The following is a 17,431-nucleotide window of genomic DNA, read 5'->3' on the forward strand; positions in this document are numbered from 1 at the left end:
CTAGCCCATTCCACCAGTCAGGCTATAGTCTTTGTTACCTTATGATTCAGAGCAGGATAGGTGGTCCTACCAAGAGTTGTAAGCCATATGGCTCCTTACCACCCAAAGATAAAGAAAGTATGTAATGATAGCCTGGGTGTTCTATCCTAATTCCTAGCTATCATGTTTCTGTCCTTAGTTCATTCCATGAAGCTTGTGAATATATATACTAGGTTAGTACAGTCAAGAGAAAAGCTCCACTGAGATTTCCTAAGGAGAGAAAAAAAAAAAGGTTTAAAATGTCCTTGTTTAACTTACTTCCACCATAGCTCCTGGGCTTTTCATTATTCCACCAGTGGGCTCAAAGAAGGCATCACTGGGGATATCCTGAGGCCTTCCTATGCAACCTCGGCCCACCAAAGCAGTCAAGAAGGAAAGTTGCCACTTAAAGACTTCAAGCAAGTTGGGACCAAGTTCTCAGATTTTCCCTTAACCAAACTGTACTCATTCTTTTCAAGCAGATAGAAATCTGCCAAAAACAAATCCTTGGGCAAAATGAAAGGTTCCAGAAAAGAATGACAGAGATTTGTAATTCGATAAAGACATCAAACACTCAACTGAAAACAACTTGTACTTAGTTTTTGAACATCTAAAAATAGCACATATGCTCAATCTTTCTAATAAGCTGTCCCTAGGATGGGGATTTCATTGGCATAGTTTGTTCTTTGTTGTAACATGTCAGCTGTTTCATAAGACATGTAACAATAGTCCTTTTTCTACATCAAAGAATTTACATAACTAAACCTCTAACTAGTGTGTTGGTATCATTATCCTTATTTTCTGGGTTGTGAAACTGAGGCAGAGGGCAAATGAGGCTTGCCTGAGGCTAAAGAAAGATTCTTGTCTAGATTAAATAGAAAATTATCAACTCTGCAATCTCTAAATTAAGAGAAGCCATGAGACCTGCAATATAAGGTTAAGTGTTTTAAACACAGGCTATAGAACTCTACTACAGACGTAGTTTGCTGAGGTCTCCTAAAGATACCTCACTAACCTGTTCTCAAAACACTTACCTAATAATTTATTCTGAAGCCAAGGGTCTAGAGTTAGAGTAGATTATAAGGACTGCTGATGCTTGTCTCTTGGAGGCAATAGGAGTGAAAAAGCATGGACATTTGAGATGCACAAACATACAGTATCTCAAAACCCAGGGCTGGGTTCTAGTCTGGCTCAGCACCTAACCAGATGTGGGATCTGGGGGAGATTATTTAAGCTCTCTGAGTATCAGTTTTCTCAACTGCAAAATAGAATACCAACTACCTTTCAAGGTGGGTATGGGGATTAGATATCCGTAGAAATCTACCTTTCAAGGTGGCTGTGGGGATTAGAAATCCAGAGTATACCTGAAAGATCTCCCTTGTGATCTTCAGAGCAAACATTTTGGGTAACTCCAAAGAAAATAAAATTTACGCCCTCATAATCAGCTAATAAATTAACTCCTTACTTTAGGGTCGTCTCTAAGAACAGAAACTAAAGTTCTGAAGTAAATTAATTTTTCAAATGTACTCATTTATAAAGCTTTAGCAAATTTAAGTAGCCTCAAAAGGGTTTAACTGGTTACAGACATCTTGTGTGAATAATCAGCTGTTACTGCAAAGCAGGTCTCTGCTGCTTCTCCATTTCACTTTCCATCTGTCCTTCTATTCTCCTCCCTTCCAAATTGTCCAATTTCTAAAAAAAAGATCAAATTAAACCTTAAATGTATATACTTCAGGATGCCACACAGAAAGAAAAAAAGACTACCACTTAGGTTATTTAATTTATATGTTTTCTTTTTTAGTATATTTCAAAGACATGTAGACCTAGGTAAAGTTTTAAAGGTGTATATTTACACTGAGTGAGGCCATCAGATCATACAACATGAAACTAAAATATTCCCTCATAATCTCAGCTTTGTAATACTCCTTCAACTGTTAAAGTAGAGGATCTACCAACATTTTTATGCTTTTCTTGGAGTTATTCTATCCCCTTCACACTAAGAATATCTATCCCTATGTATCACCCCACTAGCACAAATTCCTACTTTTCTTACAAAACTCAATTAAAAAGTGACATTCAAGAAGTGGTCTTTCTCCAAGCAGTGTTTGTTGATAGTCTTACAGAGGGCACATAGTACTCTTCTAACTCTTCTTTACTATGTCCCTAATCCACTCCACTAATGCACTCAAATAACAATTCAATATCCACTGAGGCATGTGCCACTTGACCATACCTAGCAGACATCATCCTATTAATCCCTGATTACTTAATGCATTTACTGAGACTAAAGTACTTAATGCATAGTCTTTCTTTCCACCTCAGAAATAGCTGGAGGATTAAATGAAATAATGCACATTAAGTGTTTAGCATGCAGGCTTCTGGTATTAGAAAATTGTGAGCTAAGAACCCCAAAATTGTGTTACAAACACCTAAAAATTTTGGAGAAGACTCAACAAAAAATTATTCCAGGTGTATTCAAACTTACAAGAAAGAAAGGGAAAATACCAAGTGTGAGAACTGAAGAAGGAAGTGAAAACTGAGCAGGAACCCTGGCTGCCTTAACTAGGGTTTTTAAGGGCTACATTGGGCCAAAAGATGTGGCTGGATGCTGGTATGAAGTAGGGAGTTTGAACTGAGACCCTGCATAAATGGAAACTCAGTGGAAGGGTAAACTTTGGGGTGGGGGGGCGGAATCTACCTACAGCATAGAGAGTTATTAAGGAAACCTGTCTGTCTCTGCTTGGGCTTGGGACAAAAAATTCTGAAGGTCTATTATCTCTAACCTAGAAATCTATACAAAAGTAAGGTATCATTCAAGAGTAAGGAATGGAATAAAACATTTTCAAACATTCAAGTTCTCAAAATATTTACCTTCCATGCTCTCTCTTTAAGAAGCCAATAAAGGTTGGGTTCCTTTGAAATGAGGGAGTAAACCAAAGAGGAAACATGGGACCTAGGAACCAGGGTATCCAGCCCAGGAGAGAGAAGGGAATTCTTAGAATGATGGTGAAAAGTCCCAGGATGACAGCTCTGCAGCAGGCCTAGAGAGCAAACAGTAGAGATTTGAAGAGAGAATGGATGGCTCCTAAGAGGGTTGTCTCAAAGGAAACAAAAACAAAACCAAAACAAAAAATTGGTATGTTTAAATATACTGATACATTTATGTTCCTTTTAGAAGTCTGAGGACGAAAAAAAAAAAAAAATCTGAGGATGAACTAATGATGGAAACATAGAAAACCAAGCAACTTTGAAAGTGTGGCAATTGATAACTCTAAGAAAACAAAACATTGCATATAGAAAAAGTAAAAACTTGTAAGGGATGACAGAACCATTTATCTTGATCCAGGCAGTAGTTATACAACAATAATACATTTGTCAAAACTCAGTACACTGAAAAGGGTGAATTTTTTACTCTCTATAATTTATACCTCAATAAATCTGATCTAGAAAAATTATAGAACTGTACATTTAAAATGGGCATATTTATATCATATATAAATCATAATAAAATTGATTTTTAAAAAAGGAAGTATAATACTAGTATACTGCATGGTTAAGCTCTAAATAAGCCCTCATGATTGATTTAATAAAAAATTATGACATACCTGTATTTGGGAGATTAAGAAAGGGGAAGTTTGTATATGTATACACGGAAGGGCAGATGGGCTGGTAAGTGAACCAAATCCTTATCTTTCACAGTAGAAATTCAATCGATCATCTAGAACTAAAACTAAAAAAATAGTAGTATAAATATGTTACTTAAAAATACTGAGGACATTACCAGAAGGAAAAAGAGCTGAAAGTAGTTGCTTCTGAAGAGCAAAATCATGAATGAGCATCTTTGCTGAAAAAAGAAATGAATGAGGCAACATTCTAGAAAAAAAAAATCATGAATGAGGAAGGATAGTGCAGGAGACCTTTATCCTTCACTCAAAGTTTTACAGAACTATTTGATTAAGTTGTATACATTATGTACATCTACAAAGTACATACTAAAGAGAGAACGTGAAAACACAATTTAGGAATAAATTTGACAAAAGATAAATAAGATTTTTATGATGAAAATTATAAAACTTTACTGAGATATATTTTAAAAGCCTGAAACAAGTGGAGAGATTCTAAGTGAATTTGAGCCTAAACTATGAAAAGCAAAACTAAAAATTTAAGCAAAGTATCTTTAAGACCTCAGAAGGGAAGCCACCTGGGTGGCTCAGTGGTTAAGCGTCTGACTTTTGATCATATGGTTTTTGAGTTCAAGCCCCGCGCTGGGTTCTGTGCTGTTGGCATGAAGGCTGCTTGGTATTTTGTTTCATCTCTCTGTCCCTCACCTGCTTGTGCTCTCTCTCTCTCAAAAATAAGCAAATAAATGAACTTTATATATACATATAAAAAGCTCATAAAGGGAAGAATTTCTAAATTGTGACAGAAATCACAAACCATAAAGGAAAAGAATGAAAAATCAATTACATTAAAATTTTAAATCTTCTATTTCTCCTAGATCTCAGACTGCAGTATATAAACATCATTCTCCACAAAAATAAACCAGGGCTTTTTTTTTTTTTTTTTAAACCTCTTTGTTGAGGTATGATTGACATGTAAAAAGCTGTACATAAGAAAATCAGGACTTTTTTAAATGTCTGATTTCAGAGCTGGATACAATGCAATAAGAAGTACACATATGAAACATTACAAAAAAAGTTGAAATTGAATCTAGCTAACATTTAGATCCAAATTACAATTTATAAGAAAATACTGGGAAAGAAAAACAAGTTAAGTGACATCAGTAGAGAGCAACCAGACACACGACAGATGTCAGAGATTCTACATGACAAATAACCTGTTTTCTTTGATAAGTCAGTGGCATAAAGCTTAACCAACTGAGCCACGCAGGCGCTCCAGACTGGGGGAAAACTTGTAACCATATAACTAAAGGATTAGTATACAGAATATACAGAGTATATGTATAAGTAAGAAAAAGATGGGATGCCTGGGAGGCTCAGTTGGTTGAGCATCCGACTCTTGATTTTGGCTCAGGTCATTGGTGGGTTTGAGCCCAGCATGGGCCTCTATGCTGACAGCACAGAGTCTGTTTGGGATTCTACCTCCCTCTCTCTCTACCCCTTCCCTGTTTGTGCTCTCTCTCTCAAAAATAAATAAATAGACATTTAAGAAAGAAAGAAAGAAAGAAAGAAAGAAAGAAAGAAAGAAAGAAAGAAAGAAAGAGGTATAACCCAAACACAAAATGGGCAAAGGATATGAGAAATTCAATGAAAAGGAAAACGACCAATATACCTAGCAAAAAAAAAATCTCCCCCAAAGCCTCAATTTCACAAATAATCAAGGAAACGCAAATTAAACCAAGAATGAGGTACCATTTCACACCCATCATATTAATGAAAATTTAAGTTTGAGAATACCAATTGTTAATAAGGACAGGCAGAAATCAGAACTCTAATTCATACTACCGGTGGGAATGTAGACTAATATGACTGCATTCATATTTGCCAGTATCTAGTAAAGCTGGAAATGCACATACCTTATGATCCGCACATCACTCCTAGGTGTCTATCTTCAAAACAAGAGCACAAAGAAACTGGTGCAAGGATGGACGTTGTAGTACTATATATGATGCAAGAAAAGAAAGCAAACTAACTGTCCCAAGAAGAGGAATGGATAAAAACTCTTAACAAGGACTCAGTTCCAATTTGGAGAGACTGCCTCTGCAAGGAAAGTTTTTGCTAAGCTCATGCCAGAAAGAAGAGAAGGAAGGCCTTTGTCCATCAAGTCCTTAGCCAAATCTTATTCTGGCTAGCCTCAATTTTTCCCTCTCCAGTGGATACAAATATTGACCTTCCCCATAACCCCGATCAATCCAAACATGTCTTCTCCTCTATACCTAGACACCTGAGCAGTGGTAAAAGACAGAAAAACAAGAAAAAAAAAAATTACCACGACTGTACTAATTGTGGTAATTATAATTTATATTCCTCAACCCCAGCTATACTCCTGATGCTGCTCAGGTCTCCTTCTCAGTGTCCATAGTCAGCTCTCTCCCATTTTCCAGTGACAATTCTAAAGCTTCACTACTTACAGGTCCCAATCCCATCACGTTTCTCTCTCCACATTCTCAACAGACAAATGCACCTCCTACTTCATCAAGAATACAGAGGCCTCAGGAGTGAAATTTTTTAAATTCCTATCTCTCCTTCTTGATCTGCTTTTGAGTTTCCCTTTCTTCCTATCTTCTTATTTCAGTGGAAGATATAGTCTTCCTCTTGCCCAAAGCTGCTCCTTCATTCCTTCTTGTCTCCGTGGGGACCTCATTCATCATTTATCTTTCTTCTATACCTCTCCACTGGCCCTTTTGCTCTCTTATAAAAATGTTCAAGCTGCTTCCATCTTAAAAATACACTTGGGGAGGGGTGCCTGGGTGGCTCAGTCAGTTAAGCGTCTGACTTCGGCTCAGGTCATGATCTCGCGGTCTGTGGGTTCGAGCCCCGCGTCGGGCTCTGTGCTGACAGCTCGGAGCCTGGAGCCTGTTTCAGATTCTGTGTCTCCCTCTTTCTCTGACCATCCCCTGTTCATGTTCTCTCTGTCTCAAAAATAAATAAGTGTTAAAAAAATTTTTTTTGAAAAAAAAAAAATACACTTGAGGAGCCTGGGTGGCTCAGTCAGTTAAGCATCTGACTTCGGCTCAGGTCATGATCTCACATGTTCATGAGTCTGAGCCCCATGTTAGGCTCTAGACTGACAGTGCAGAACCTGCTTGGGATACTCTCTCTCCCCCTCTCTCTCTGCCCCTGCCCAACTGGTGCTGTCTCCGTCTCTCTCGAAATAAGTAAATGAACTTTAAAAAAATAAAATGAAGGGAAATAAAATCTTTAATGGGGTGCCTGGGTGGCTTAGTTGGTTAAGCATCTGACTTTGGCTCAGGTCATGATCTCATGGTTCATGAGTGTGAGCCCTGCATTGAACTCTGCACTCTCAGTGCAGAGCCTGCTTGGGATACTCTCTCTCTCCCTCTCTTTCTGCCCCTCCCCAGCTTGCTCTCTCTCTCAAAAAATAAATAAATAAACATAAACAAATACATAAATAAAATCTTTAAAAAATTAGATAAATAAAAACGCTTTTGGAAATCCAGACAAAAAGACCAACTCACTCATAAGGGAAAGAAAGATTTTTCACCTGTACTTTTTTGAACAGCAACATTATATAACATAATCCATGAGAGAATTTAAGATATTTAAGAAAAAAATGTGAGTCAAGGATTTCATATCCATATAAATTAGCTTTGAAATATAAAGGCTGCAGATAATCTGCTAAGCATTGATATCATGAAGACTTCTTAAGGAATCTACTAGAAATAAGCTTCAGATAGCCAAATGCCTGGAGAGACAAGGACTACGGCCTGGTGGCAGTGATCATTAACCGCTACCACATCACAAAAAGACAATCTGGGCTGCATGGATAGCTTAGTAGGTAGACCATGCAACTTGATCTCAAGGTTGTGAATTTGAGCCCCATGTTAGGTGTCGGAGCCTACTTAAAAGAGAGAGAGAGAGAGAGAGAGAGAGAGAGAAACAGAGAGAGAGAATCAGCAAATACGTGCCTCCAGATAGAAGAACACAACACCACCTATGAAAGTCTTGCCCCAAAATTCAAAACCTGAGTTTAATGGAGCCTCTAGGTCCAACTACCAATACCAACACCAATATATATAGAGAGATACTTATTAAACAACACCACATGGTTGCAATCAACAAAATGCAGACTGTGGGAAGGAAAATATACAAGAAAAAGATCCAATTTCTCCAGCAAATAAATTAATGGGAAAAAAGAGATAGAGGTAAAATTTATATATTAAAAGAGACATTTCAACCAATTGTAATGTACAGGCCTTATGTGTCTCCTGATTTAAATAAACACACTAAAAAATATTTTAAAGTTATATTTATAAGGCAACTAGAACTCATACACTGATTGGATATTTGACGATACTAAAGAATTATCAGTTTGTTTTTTTAGGCATTATAATGGCATTACAGTATTATTCTTATTTTACTTTATTTTTAAATGTTTATTTTTGAGAGAGAGAAAGCATGCAAGCTGGAGAGGGGCAGAGAAAAAGGGGGACAGAGAATCTGAAGAGGGTTCTGCGCTGGCAGCAGAGAGCCCGATGCAGGGCTCGAACTCATGAACCATGAGATCATGACGAGTCAAAGTTGGACACTTAGCTGACTGAGCCACTCAGGCTCCCCAGTTTTTTCATTTTTTAAAGAGCTCTCAAAAAATGATCTCATCTTAGTAGTATATTCTGAAATGCTTAGAGATGAAATAACATGATGTCTGAGATTTGTTTTAAAAGAACATGAGAGGGAGCAAGATAGGTGGGGATATAGATGAAATGAGATTTGCCATGGGTTAATAACTATTGACAATGTAACCATGTAATAGATACATTGGCAATGTTCTATTTTTGTACATATTTGAAGTTTTCCCTAATAAAAAAATTTTTTAAACTATGGTCCATAATTGGTATTTAATAAATTAAGCAATTATAATCATTAGTATTAGTTGACTCTCAATAAATATTTGCTAACTGAATGAGTTCAGACATAGATAAGACTGAATCATCCATCAACAAATATGAAACATTATTGTGAAGAAGATTTAAAATCTAAGAATTTTCAGGGCGTGCCTGGGTGGCTCAGTTGGTTAGGCGATCAACTTCAGCTCAGGTCATGATCTCACAGTTTGTGAGCTCGAGCCCCGCGTTGGGCTCTGTGCTGACAGCTCAGAGCCTGAAGCCTGGTTTGGATTCTGTTGTCTCCCCCTCTCTCTACCCCTCCCCTGCTCATGCTCTGGGTCTCTCTGTCTCTTAATAATAAATAAACATTAAAAAAAAATTTTTTTTAAATCTATGAATTTTCATGTCATCAACACCAACTATAAGAATGGAGCTCACTCACCCACGGCGTGGGAGAATGAATGAACCAATAATCTCTCTTGGTAAGTCAGAGAAAGAGGGTGGGCAGATGAAATAAAAAGCGAGAAGCCAGTAAGTCAGCAAAAATTGTGGCATAAGATAAGGCAAAATGAGGTAGAAAACAGTGCCAGAAGAATAAAGCCAAATGAAATATATGTCTGTTAGTTGAAAAAACACATAGCAAATATGATGTTCAGCTTCAATATCTAATATGCAGACGTGATGGAAGTTTCCACATATAAAATATATTTAGCAAATACAATGTAAATGAAAAAAATTATAAATTAAATTTAAACAAAAAAGTCAGATAAAGCTAACATACTATTGTGGTCTGAGAAAAGCCATGTGGGATAACCTCACAGTAATATTTGGGGAACTCAATCTGGAGGAAATAGGTAAAGATAAAAGAACTAAAAGCTAATAAACTCCCAAATCTCAAAGGGAATATTATCTTACCTAAAATCTTACTTAAAACAGACCAAGAGTCCTCAAATGTTTAGGAAGCCGCTTTGTGGGCACAGGGTAAGAGAAATAAATTGGTTCAATAGGGCAATGCTTTTAAACCATGGCACAGCCTGGGGGTACAACTTCCTATTTTAGAGAGGTACTTGCCATGTCTTAGTGAACACCAACAAACTGCCTTCTCAGACTATTTCACTTTCTTCAACTGTTTATATGTATTTCTATTGCCTTTCCTACAAGATCGTGTTGATCCCAACCAGACAGTTCTAAATTTTGGCTTAGCTCAGGTCTTACTTTGATCTTAATGGCTATTTAGTAGTCTACTATGTTTCTCCATAGGTTAGCTTTGCTGCCTCTGCTCTAGGTTGGAATGCAAGCTGATGTGAAGTCAGGATTTCAGGAGCCATTGGTAAAGGAGAAACCAAGTACAGATAGCAAAGACAACAGAGACTTGCTAGCCAAAGTCACAGCTTGAGAAGAAGGCACAGAGGTAGGATTATACGTAAAAGGTGTCATGTAAGTGATGTAGAAACAAAGGGATAAAGGAAGAAAAGAAATGAGATTGTGCAGAGTGAATTAATGAGGACTCTTATGTTACGTTCAAGGGGGAGCCCTAAAATAAGGATCAAATGATCAAAACCATAGGAAGGAGCAGTAACTTGAGAGTAAAGTATTCTATCAGCAGTTACTATACTCACCTCCACATGCCCTCTTCTATTTATAGTTGGCATTACCACTTCTCAAGCCTCTAAGAGTTATACAGGTCTCACATGAGACTTCTAGGATCTCCAGTTCCAGGTAAGGGTAAAAATATTCCTAAGATTTAGACTTAGGGAGCAAAGAGAGATTGTACTTCCATCCTAAACTTTTAAACAGTAGCTGAAAGAGCCCCTGGCTAGTCCACTAAACACTCTAAGATTCTTGGTAAACTTGGCATCTGTTCCTGCGAAAGAACAGAATTATCATTTCATTTTCCTAGTGAAATTCCCCATATTCTCCCTAAGGAAAGAAGCAGCTGCACTCCAGAAAGTAACACACCCAACATAATGGAATTGGAAAACTCCACTCCAGTCAGAAACACCAAAACCTACTTGGATGGAAGCACAGAAAAACAGAAAGAGAGGCCACAAGTGAATGGAAAATGCCTATTACATATTGCACTGGAGATCCTGGCTAGGGCAATAAGACAGTTCAAAAAAAAAAAAAAAGCATAAAGATGAAAAAAGAAGAGGTAATACTGTTTTTATTTACAATCAACATGATGATGTATATAGAAAGTCCTAAAGAATCTACAATTTAACAAAGTCAATATAGAAAACATGATTTTATGTCTATATACAAGCAATAAACAATTGATAATAGAGTAAAAAGCACCATTTATAATAACATCATTAAGGGTCGCCTGGGTGGCTCAGTTGGTTAAGCATCCAACTTCGGCTCAGGTCATTATCTCACAGTTTGTGGGTTTGAGCCCCACGTTGGGCTTGCTGCTGTCAGCACAGAGCCCATTTTGGATCCTCTGTCTCCCTCTCTCTCCATCCCTTCCCTTCTCGCTCACGTGTGTGCTCTCTCTCAAATAAATAAACATTAAAAAAAAAACATTAAAAACATTTACCTAGGAAAAAATTTACCAAGAGATGTTCAAAGCTTCTACACTGAAAATTATAAAACACTATTGAGAGGAATTAAAGGAAATCTAAATAAATAGATGTTCAAGATTAATTTTTTTTTTTCAACGTTTGTTTATTTTTGGGACAGCGAGAGACAGAGCATGAACGGGGGAGGGGCAGAGAGAGAGGGAGACACAGAATCGGAAACAGGCTCCAGGCTCTGAGCCATCAGCCCAGAGCCTGACGCGGGGCTCGAACTCACGGACCACGAGATCGTGACCTGGCTGAAGTCGGACGCTTAACCGACTGCGCCACCCAGGCGCCCCTAGATGTTCAAGATTAGAAGAATCAATATTAAAATATCAATTCTCCCCAAACTGATCTATAGATTCAGTTCAATTCGTACTATAAATCTAAAATAATGAAGACAGGGGCGCCTGGGTAGCTCAGTCGGTTGAGCAGCTGACTTCTGCTCGGGTCATGATCTTGCGATTCCTGAGTTTGAGCCCCACGTGGGGCTTTGGGCTGACAGCTCAGAGCCTGGATCCTGCTTCAGATTCTGTGTCTTCCTCTCTCTCTCTGCCCCTCCCCCACTCACCCTCTGTTTGTCTGTCTGTCTTTCTCTCTCAAAAATAAACATAAAAAAAATAATGAAGACATTATTCAATGTGGTATTGAAGTAAAGACAATGAAACAAAATAGAGAAAACAGAAATTGGCCACATACAGTCAGTTGATTTTCAGTGAAGGCATCAGTGCAATTCCATGGGGAAAGTAAAGTCTTTTTAACAAATGGTGCTGGAACAAATATCCATATAGAAAAAAAGTGAACGTTTATCCTTATATCACACCACATACAAAATCAAATCAAGATGCAGTAGATATCCAACCATAAAAGCTAAACTTTTTAGAAGTAAACATAAGAGAATATCTTCACAAGCTTGGGATAGGCAAAGATTTCTTAGAAAGGGCACAAAAACTGTATTAACCACAAAAGAAAAAAAATCAGTAATCTGAATTTCAGCAACACTGAAAACTTATGGTCATGAAGAGACACCATTAAGAAAGAAAAAAAGGCAGGGGTGCCTGGGTGGCTCAGTCGGTTAGGTATCTGGCTTTTGATTTCGGCTCAGGTCATGATCTCATGATTTGTGAGATTGAGCCCTGCCTGGGGCTCTTTGCTGGCAGCGTGGAGCCTGCCTGGGATTCTCTCTCTCCCACTCTCTCTCTGCCCCTCCCCTGCTCATGTGCACACACTCTCTCTCTCTCTCAAAATAAATAAATACTTAAAAATAAATAAATAAAGTAAAAAGGCAAGCCAGACTGGCAGAAGATATTCACAACACATATCTGACAAAAGACTTACATCTAGAATATATAATTCTAGATGTAAAATACAATTTCTGTAATCAATAATTAAAAGGTAAACAACTCAATTTAAAAACAGGCAAATGCTTAAAATGGTGGTTAGCGGGGTGCCTGGATGGCTTAGTCAGTTAAGCATCCAACTCTTGATTTGGGCTCAGGTCATGATCTCATGGTTTTGTGGGTTCTAGCCCCAAGTTGGGTTTTGTGCTGCCAGCAGAAAGCCTGCTTGGGATTCTCTGGCTCTCCCTCTCTCTTTGCCGCTCCCCCACACGTTCTCTCTCTCCCTCTCTCTCCCCACCCAAAATAAATAAAAATGAACTTTAAAAAAAAAATTAAAGAAGAAAAGGTGATTAGCGTCATTACAATCAGAGAAATTCAAATTAAAACCACAATGAGTGGGGCGCCTGGGTGGCTCAGTAGGTTGGACATCCAACTTCAGCTCAGGTCATGTTCTCACAGTTTGTAGTTCGAGCCCCGCATTGGGCTCTGTGCTGACAGCTCAGAGCCTGGAGCCTGCTTCGGATTCTGTGTCTCCCTGTCTCTGGCCCTCCTCTGCTCACACTCTGTCTCACTCTCTCTCTCAAAAATAAATAAACATTAAAAAATTTTTTTTTAAAACCACAATGAGTAACTACTCCATAGATAGCCACTAGAATGGATAAAATGTAAAAGACGATACCAAGTGTCAATGAAGATGTGCAGCAAATGCAACCCTTACACATTGTTGATGGAAGTATAAAATGGTATAACCACTTGGAAAATTATTTGGTAGTTTCTAGTAAAGTAAACCCTACAACCTAGAATATTTTCACAAAAGACTTGCAGAACAATGTTCCTAACAGCTTTATTCATGACATCCCCAAATTAGAAACAACCCAAATGGCCATCAACAGGTAAATAAGTAACAGTGGTATACTTATTCAATGGAATAAACACACACACACACACACACACACACACACACACACACTAGTTATACTTGCAATAAGAGTCTGAAAAATATTACATTAAACTAAAGAAACCAGACTAAAATGGTATGATTCCATTTATACCTAGTTCATGAACAAAGTTAACATGTGAGTTAACTCAAGGGGGGCAGGGGGCTGGAAGAAGTAAAAAGTTCTAAAGTTCTAAAGTAAAAAGTTACTAAAAAGAAGTAAAAAGGAACTTTTAGAGGTAATGGAAATGTTCTAGATTTGGGTAATGGTAATCAGGGTGTACATATCTGTCAAAATTTATTGAACTGTATACTTACTATCTGTGTATTTTACTGTATGTAAATTATTTCCCAATAAAGGTGGGATGGCGGGAAAGGCCAAGTACATTTCTACATTAATTTTTTGTTCTTTAGTGCATAGGTAGGTTGAAACTATTAATCTGTTTGTAGTCATGAGAAATACCCAGAGAGTCTGCTCCCCAATTCAAACAAGATGCCAACATTATCATACAGATTGAATTTTTCCCAAAGGACATCAATTTCAAAATAATTTACAGTGGATATTTCTCAGCTCATAGCCACAGGCCACTAGGGAGACTATGTCCTCATATCCATAAGCCCTTGTTAGTATCTAATCAAAGTAGACCAAAAGGCCAAATATTGACATGTTGCAGGGGTGGGGGTCTGGAATTTTTGAAAGTTCCTTTATATTTCTTTCTAGTCAACCTGTCATCTGCAAAGTCAACTGTCACTTTCATTTTTATCACTATAGATTAAATTCACTTGTTCATGAACTTCATTTAAATGGAATCTTTTAAAGCACATTTGAAATATACCTCTTTCATAGGGATGTACAATTACTCAAAAATATTGGAAACCAGTGCCTGTGACAACTAAACACCTAAATCTTCATTAATAATCAAAATAGGGGTGCCTGTCTGGCTCGGTCAGAGGAGCATGTGACTTCTGATATGGCGTTTAAGCCTCACATTAGGTACAGAGATTACTTACATAAATAAATAAATACATAAACTTTAAAAACATAATCAAAATAAAAAGCAGTTGAAGAGTACATGGGGCAACAAAATATGTGATGCAAAAATATATTTTCAAAAAAGCACTGTAAGCTGTAATGCACTGTGAAAACATCAATGATATTTATCTTCAGTAAACAATAAAAATTAAGAAATAGCTTCTCACCTTAAGTTTTGGATATATTTGGCGCAGAGAATCTGCAGTTCCCTTGTCAGCTTCATCAGTAATACATACAACATCTAGCTTCATTTTCATCTTGAATTCTGCGGATAGAGCCTTTTGGACATCCCTGGTTGTAATGACAATGACTTCTACAGCACAAAACAAAAAAAGAAGGAAAGACACAAAAACTCGCTTTCATTTAGACAGTGGTTTCACTATTTCAATTAGATTTGGTCTCTTTCTGGATTTATTTATTGTTATTTTTTTAAGTTTATTTATTTTGAAAGAGACAGAGCGTGTGAGCAGGGGAGGGGCAGAGAGAGAGGGAGAATCACAAGCAGTCTCTGTGTTGTCAGTTCAGAGGCTGATGCAGGGCTCAAACTCACAAAACAGTAAGATCATGACCTGAGCCAAAATCAAGAGCCAGATGGATACTTAACTGACTGAGCCACCTAAGAGCCCCTGTTTCTAAATGTAATAATAATAGCTAATATTATTGAGTCTTTTCAATGTATTTTACATGCATTCTCTCAATTCTTACAAAAACTCATTTTTACAAATGAGGAAACCTTGACTAAAAGATATTAAGTGACTTTGTTCAGGGTCACACAACTAGTAAGCAATGGACTCAAGATAAAACTCAGTTCTGATGATTCGAGCCCACACTTTAGTATATTACATGCCACTTCTTGATGTAATGAACTCAGAAGAGCATTCATCGAATCATACACAAACAGGATTACATTTAAATTTTTCATTCACTACAAAGGAGCTATCACCACTTCCCACCAAGCAGCCATAAGTGTTTCATTGAGGATCACAATGAACCCTACTAAGAAGCAATTTCCACAAAACAGATGTCTTCATCTTATCCATATAGCTGTTAACCAATGACAGGAAACTTGGGGTTTTGTTATCTTTGGGATTTTTGGTAGGGTAATGTAATTCACTACAACATAACATGTGTTGCTGATGTTTGAAGATCAGATTTTAGTGTCTCTAAAGTGAAACAATTTCCACTTGTTCTGTGATAGTGTTCTAGGTAACAATTATGTCTCCCTTTCACTGCAATCATATTTTTCTCTTCTTTCTTCCTCTTTCTTTCTTTCTTTTCCAAATCATTTAACTTCCCTTCCTTCCTTCTCTCTTCTTCCATTCCCCACTTTGCTTTCTTTTAGTCACTAACTCATTCATCCAATAAATACAAACACTTTTAATATGAAAAGGAAAAACAGGCACTGAGAAGTCAGAAATGGAACTCAACATGGTTCCTATTCTTAAGAAACTTAAGATGGAGAAATTATACATAGAAATGACTAAGGAAGGCTTTCTGGAAGGGATGGCCTTTGAGATAGGTCAAAATAAATTCAAGTCCAACAAACATATTTTTAGTACACACTGTATGTAAATGCTGATATCACAAGGATGAATGAGATATAGTACCTGCTCTCAGAGATACCAGTCTCCCAGGCCACTAATTATAGCATAAAACAGGCCTTGGGTAGTACTGAGATAGAAAAACACAGTGAGCTGGAACCACAGAGGACAGGATGATTGATGCTGTTTAGAATTTCAAAGAGATGGTACCATTTTGGAGAGGACATTTTAGGTAGAGTGGATAGAGTGAAGGGAGTAACTGCATATGTGGGACAGTCTAATAACTGGACTAAGACTCTTGTGGAGAGAAAGAAAAATGCTAAGCAGAGCCACATTAACTTCTCTAAACTCGCGAACAATATGAACGAAGTGAATAAAGATTTTGCTATCAAACTCCAGAATCTTGGGATGCCTAGGTGGCTCAGTTGGTTAGGCGTCTGACTTGGGCTCAGGTCATGATCTCACAGTTTTTGAGTTCAAGCCCCGCATTGGGCTCTGTGCTGACAGCTCAGAGCCTGAAGCCTGCTTCGGATTCTGTGTCTCCTTCTCTCTCTGTTCACCCTCCCCGACTTGTTCTCTGTCTCTCTCTCTCTCAAAAATAAATAAATGTAAAATCAAAAAAAATTTTTTTTAACTCCAGAATCCTGTGTTTAGGAGGCACTCCTCAAATCTCTCTCTCTCTCCCTCTACCTCTCTCCCATGCTTGCGCACGCTCTCTCTTAAAAAAAAAAAAAGAACAGAAAAGAAAGAAAGAAGAAAAAAAATCTTTTCTAAAACAGATCTCTTTTTTTGGTTTGTTTTTAATTTTAGGGAGAGAGAACACAAGTGGGGGAGAGTGGCAGAGAGAGGGAGGGACAGAGAGAAGGAGAGCGAGAGAGAATCTCAAGCAGGCTCCATGCTCAGTATGGAGCCCAATGTGGGGCTCAATCCCATGACCCTGGGATCATGACCTGAGCTGAAATCAAGAGTCAGGCACTCAAACTACTGAGCCACCCAGGTGCCACCTAAAACATATTTCTTAAAAAAAATTTTTTAATGTTTATTTATTTTTGAGAGAGAGAGAGAGAGAGAGAGACAGAGTGTGAGTGGGGGAGGGGCAGGGAGAGGAGACAGAATCTGAAGCAGGCTCCAGGCTCTGAGCTGTCAGCACAGAGCCTGATGTGGGGCTCCAACTAGTGAACCATGAGATCAAGACCTAAGCTGAAGTCAGACGCTTAAATGATTGAGTCACCCAGGAGCCTCTAAAACATATCTCTTAACATCAGTGTCATAAAGACTACTGCATAGAAATGTTCACAGGTTTGTCTCAGGAAGGCAATTCTCATAGTGGAATGAACACCAGAATACAAGACTGTGCCCCAAGATCTGACACTACTTCCATCTGGTACTCAGATTTGCTATATCTAACTATAGGACACCTCAAACTCACTGTGGCCAAAGCTGAACTCATTATATTCATTCAAACCTGTTCGTTGAC

General features: G+C 37.9%; 1 protein-coding gene across 3 annotated transcripts in view; it reads right to left on the reverse strand.

Annotated features, from left to right (window-relative positions):
- The window catches only part of EIF2B3 (eukaryotic translation initiation factor 2B subunit gamma), a 124,425-nt gene that overhangs the window by 102,752 nt on the left and 4,242 nt on the right, over positions 1-17,431 (reverse strand). For all 3 annotated transcript variants that reach the window (XM_043574775.1, XM_043574774.1, XM_043574776.1), the window contains exon 3: positions 14,581-14,726. In XM_043574775.1, the coding sequence (XP_043430710.1) occupies positions 14,581-14,726 (146 nt within the window). The remainder of the gene's footprint in view (positions 1-14,580; positions 14,727-17,431) is intronic.

This window comes from Prionailurus bengalensis, chromosome C1 (assembly GCF_016509475.1).
Source record: "Prionailurus bengalensis isolate Pbe53 chromosome C1, Fcat_Pben_1.1_paternal_pri, whole genome shotgun sequence".
In the NCBI taxonomy this organism is placed as follows: Eukaryota; Metazoa; Chordata; class Mammalia; order Carnivora; family Felidae; genus Prionailurus; species Prionailurus bengalensis.